At 59.6% G+C, this 5345-nt stretch overlaps 1 protein-coding gene across 1 annotated transcript; it reads right to left on the reverse strand.

Moving 5' to 3' along the window:
- Window positions 1-348: 348 nt before the first annotated feature.
- Window positions 349-4017, reverse strand: REM2 (RRAD and GEM like GTPase 2). Its single transcript, XM_028114785.1, has 5 exons — window positions 3832-4017; window positions 2219-2560; window positions 1923-1996; window positions 1018-1225; window positions 349-644 (listed from the first exon to the last, which is right to left on the reverse strand). Exons 1-5 carry the CDS (start codon window positions 3932-3934, stop codon window positions 349-351), a joined length of 1023 nt encoding a protein of 340 aa, XP_027970586.1. The 5' UTR covers window positions 3935-4017.
- Between the last annotated feature and the right edge of the window lie 1328 nt (window positions 4018-5345).

Here is a 5345-nt window from a genome sequence, read left to right on the forward strand (position 1 = left end):
GCTTTTAGGATCTCTTTACAGGAGAGGTGGTCAAGCGTGACTTAATAAAAGTCAAAATGGTTCGCGGAACTATAGCCCGTCCTGCCCTCCAGAAGCCGCCTGGTCCTCCGGCCGCAGCGCGCCCGCCCGCAGGTCTGCGTCCTCGCCTTCTAGGCGCTCAGGGGCCGGGAGGTAGCCAGGGCACGCGCGGTGGCGGGGCTGGGGGCGACGCGCGCCGGCGGCTGCGCGCCCTGGGCGTTTTTGGTTTCCTAGACGGTCTGCGCAGAGCGGACGGGGGCGGGGCGGGGCGAAGGGGCGAGCGGAGGGCGCGGTGACCATGGCGACCGCGGTGACCATGGCGACCGCGGCTCAGAGCACGGAGAGGTCGTGACACGACCTGGAGCGCTGCTTGAAGAACTTGGCGTTGCGCGGCACCAGGTTGGCCAGGAAGCGCTTGGCCTTCTTGGTGAGGCTCTCGCGGCGCGCGGGCGGCGGGGGGCCGTCGGGGCAGCCCCACTCGGGCCGCGGGCCCCCGGCGCGGCTCCGGCCCTGCCGCAGCCGGATCTGGCGCACCGCGCCCTCGAAGAGCTCCTGCGTGTTGTGGTGCAGCGCGGCCGACGTCTCGATGTGCTTGCAGCTCAGGGTCCCTGCCAGGTGGCGGCCCTCTGCGGGAAGGGACCGGGTTGAGGCGCCCGCGGGCGGCACTGGGCCCGGGGCGGGGGGTGGGGTGGTGCCCCGGGTGCAGCAGAAAGGGGTCGCGGCCGGTGAATCTCAACGGAGAACAAAGCAGGGATCACGTAGAGCGCGGTGGTACTGCCAAGGGGAGGAGAGAAGGGGGCCTTGGAGAAGAGGTGAGGCATGAAGAGAAGGGGTTCTCGGGCCCTAAGCATGGGCATTGAGAGTCTGCCCTTAGCCTGCTAAAGGCTAAAGGCAGTTGTTTGTGCACCGGGAGGGTAAAAGGGCCCTGTGGAGAGGAGGCGACCTGGAAGGGAGAGGGTCCCCTGAGATTGCAGGTATGATGAGGTACAGGATACGCACCCTCCAGTGAGACCTCCCGGGAGCGGGCCAGGTCGCTCTTGTTTCCAACGAGGATGACAGGGAGGTCGTGGTGGGGCCTCCCAGCCCGCAGCCTAAGTAGGGTCTCTGGAACTTTGGAGAAGCTTCGTCGGTCGGTGACTGAGAAGACGATGAGAAAGGCATCCCCGATCTGAAGGCAGTGGTCCCGCAGCCACCCCCCTGCGTCCCCCTGCATATGGGCAGAGAGTGATGGAATGTCAGGGCTGGAGGCGTGGGAGCACCCGCCCAGCACCTGCATCTCAAGGATGAGGCATCTGGATGTGAGGGAGAAGCCACCTGCCTAGGACTGCAGAGCTAGTTAATGGCAGAATCTCCGTACCCTGGAGTGTGCTTGTGGAGGAGCAGGTGGTTTATAATGTGAGTCCCACATGGGAGAATTGGGGACACAGGTTCCTAGATTGGGGTAGCCCATCCTACTTTCTTATCCTTAAGTGCTCATTGTAAAAGTGAATGCTCTTCGATTGTATGTAATCTGGCCTCTCATTTCTATGTAGTAACGATTTATGTTCAGATATTCACAGATCCTCACTTCTTCCCCTTCCCTGATATTCCAGGCCCTGAGCTCTTGTCCTGTCAGATCAGACTCTTCCAGACTGGAAAATGTATGGATGGGATTGATTTCAGGGTATTCAGCCTGGCTCACAGCTGCAGGGTTTGTCAAATTCAGATCCTAACTTCCCTCTGGGTCAGAAGATCCTGGAAAGAAAGCGACACTCAGTGCCATGGCATGCACATTGATGTGGGCCTTTGCTCTCGGAGAGGATACGTGTGAAAGGTCAGGTTCTAGTACATACTGGAACCAGGGCCTACAGTGCCACCAGCCTTCAGCCAGACTCTGCCCCTCCCCAGCTCTCCTAGGTTCTTACCTGTTCCCAGATGTCATAAACAACTAGAGTCACTTCCTCCTTATCCACCATGATGCGTCTTTCATAGGTGTCCTCTGTTGGGAAATAAGGACAGGGAATAGAGCCCATTAGGAGGCTCCCCAACACTTGTGACACCTGGTAACCAGGGACACCCCCTCCAGGGAGGTTGCCACAGAAAGCACTGGAGCAGTTTCTCTTAGGTTCTGGCCTCCAGGGGCCGCTCATGCCTTGAGCTCTTCCATCCCTGACTAGGGCTCCACAGGTGCCCTTGACCCTTACAGGGCTCCCCCAAATACCTGGGTTCTCCGGCTCATGAGCACTGTCTCCCTGGAGACCACCGAAAGTGCCTGCTAGGGTGCTCTTGCCCACGCCGCTCTCCCCTACCAGCATGACCTTGAAGATGCCATCCTTTTGGGTGGGGCCTGCCTCCCCTGAGCCCAAGGAGTCCGAGGAACCAGAGGATGAGGCTTGAGGTGGCCAGTCAAGTTCATCTATGGCCTGGGCGCGCCGCAGCTGGTGCTTGTAGGGGACAGGCATACTGCCTCTTCGTCTGGGGGCCCCTGGGGCAGGGGGTGGCCCACCCCGGTCCAACCCTGCCAACAGCTTCTCTGGCTGCTTCAGCAGTGAGGCATCTGTTTCTGGGGGGGCAAAGAGAAGGAAGCTATGAGTGGGGGTATGCCTAGCCATCTGCAGAGGGCTCAATCCTGCCTGCTCTGGCCTCAGAGCCCCAGTGGATGACCATGACCCAGAAGGAGCTGAGAATATTTGGTCTGACCTCTGACACTGAACTCCCCCAGAAGCCTGAACTGGTAGGTCTCAAAGGAGCCGACTGAAGGCTTACCTAATGTGGTTCCAGCCACAGCCTGTTCAAAACATGCCCCATGCAGGGGAGGCACGTGTGCACAGGCTTGCACACCCACTCAGGCCTCACACTGACACACAGGCACACCCCCAGACTAGGCCTCTGGCCTGGGGGGGGGGGCTGCCCCTCCTTCCACCAAGAGGCCCTGTCTTCTGCTTCTCGAACAGGTAGTCCCCCCAAATGGGGAGGTGTGAAGGGGATGAGAAGCTGCCGCTGCTGCCCAGGTTCTGGGGGGTGGGTAGTGGTAGAGTCAAAAACTTCGTGGGGAGCCTGTTCCCAGGGAAGGGCCTTTGCTCCTTACGATGTGTGCGTTGGGCTCCCCGCCGCCGCCCCGCCCCCCACCGCCGTGTGTGAGAAGAGCTGCCTCTTCTCATGGCCCAGTAGGTAGGTGATCATCCCCCAGGGCATGGTTGTGTGTGAGAATCTTTCTGCATCTCTGGCAGTCCCTGGAGTCCCAGAGAATCTTCTGTGAGGTAGAAGGAGGGAGGGAGGGAGTGGGGGAGAGAGCGAGAGAGCGGAGAGCGGGAGCGGGAGCGAGAGGGAGAGTGACAATGCATGGGTCAGGGTAACTGGAGGAAGAACGACAGACACAACAAAGCGGGATGGCGAGAGGCTGGAAATAGCCTAGGATCAATACTTGGCTGGCAGCCAGGGCCTCAAGAGCCAGTGAAACCCTTCCAACAGGTCCCCAGGGCAGCCCCCAGCCCGTGATTCCCAGGCTGGTGGGCTGCCCCTTCCCTTTCCCCCAGCCCTCCTGCCCATCCCAGCCTCTTGGGAATGAGGCTGACCTAGGGGCTGAGCACCAGTTTTCCCAGCGAAGCCCTGGGAGTGATGGGGGGAGGGGGCGTTTGGGCAGCACCCCTGCGGCTCCCAGCCCAGCCCAGCCTCAGTCCTGGTGTGAGCGTGAGGCTTCCCCACTTCCTGAGTTGCTCTTCCCCTTTGCTGTTTGGGTTCAAGCTCCGTCAACCCTCAGTTCTGACCTCCCCACCAGAGCTTCAGCTCCCACCCCCATGGTTTCAGCTGGAACCTGCCCAGCTCAGCCCTCACCTGGTGTGGGCGTCCCTGGGGGGGAGGCCCGGTGGCTGCCGGAGGGGCAGAGTGCTGTGGTTTCTGTGTCCGTGTCCATGTCGGTGTCGAGGTCCGTGTGCATCGGTGTGCGTGTGTGTGTGTGTGTGTGTGCGCGCGTGTGCAGCCCCGCGGCTTGCAGTACCCACTCCCTCACTCAGCAGCACTGTCAGCTTTTCCCTTAAATACCACCCCCATGCCCTCCCCCCCCAACACCTGGGGAAATTGTCCCGCCCCCTGATGAGGTCACACATGCTAATGAGCAGTGATGTCAGCGGGATTCCCTCCTTTCTGCCTCCCCCTTCCTTTGTGTCGCTTCCCACTGGGAGCACACACACTGCGGAGTCTGGTTAAGACCCGACCAGAACGAAGTCAGAGGGGCAAAAGAGACAGGGGTTCAGAGAAGCGGGGTGAGGGCTCAGCAGGTAAGGGAGCTGAGGATGGCAGGAGGCAAGGACCCAGGCACTGGGAGGTCTTTCTCCAGGAGCGGGGACTGTGCGTCATTTGTCTGTGGACTCCCCGCCTCTGAGCCCAGTGTCCATCCAGCTCAGAGTGGGTGCTCAGTGGCTACATGGAGGGCCTAGAGGCAGAAACCAAGAGATTCAGGGTCACACTGGCACCAAGCTTCCCCATCACCCTCTCCTTCTCCATACCACCCCTTCTGGGCTAAAAGACCCATCACGGTAGCCATTTCCCAACTTGGCCCCTAGGCAGATGGGGGCTCTGAAGAAGGAGTGAAGGCTGCCTGGTTCGGGCAGCTTCATTTTGTCACTAGGTTCAGGCGGGTGCAAACCATGTGGGGACTGCCTCCCCTTCTCTCGCGCCCTGCCAGGCCCACCAATCTAGTGCTAGGGGAGATTGAGCTAAGCCCTCTAGAAGTTCCCTATCCCCGCTCTCCTGCTCGCTGGGGCACCACCAGCTCTCCAGGGCTACACAAGGATGTCTACCCCTTTGTGGGAAGCCAGGATGGCTTTACTGCTCCTTTTCTGCCCGGGTCCCTTTCTCTTCAGGCTCCAGCTCTTCTCTTTTCTTCCTGACGCTGCAAGCACCCAAACAGACCTTTCAGTTTCCTGGCTCGTTCTCACCCTGTGTTTGTTGCCAGGTGCTGCGCTAAGCACCTTCCTTTCTCTCCTGTCATCCTCCTGACCCAAAGGCTCAGAGTGGTAGGTGGCTGGCCTGTCCCCAGATCGATCGTGCAGTTGGAAAATGGGGACACCAGGATTCCCACCCTGATTTTTCCAATACCCAAGACTGTTTTTCATCTGCAATGCTGCCTTCTTTGTCTTAAATATTCCAACTGTCTCCTATTATTGGGAACGGTCTGTATGGTAATCTTCAGTGGACTCCTCCAATGGAAGAGACGAAGAGTAATCTTGGACTGATGTGCACTGACCACTTAGCTGGAGGTGAACTGCAGGGCCACGTTTGGGGTCTAGGGGAAACAGAAAGGACTCCTGAGCAACCACCATACTTACGCACTTTACTCAGTGGAGAGA

Source organism: Eumetopias jubatus, unplaced genomic scaffold (assembly GCF_037043125.1).
Source record: "Eumetopias jubatus isolate StellerSeaLion01/CBP00866 unplaced genomic scaffold, mEumJub1_p1.0 scaffold_7, whole genome shotgun sequence".
In the NCBI taxonomy this organism is placed as follows: domain Eukaryota; kingdom Metazoa; phylum Chordata; class Mammalia; order Carnivora; family Otariidae; genus Eumetopias; species Eumetopias jubatus.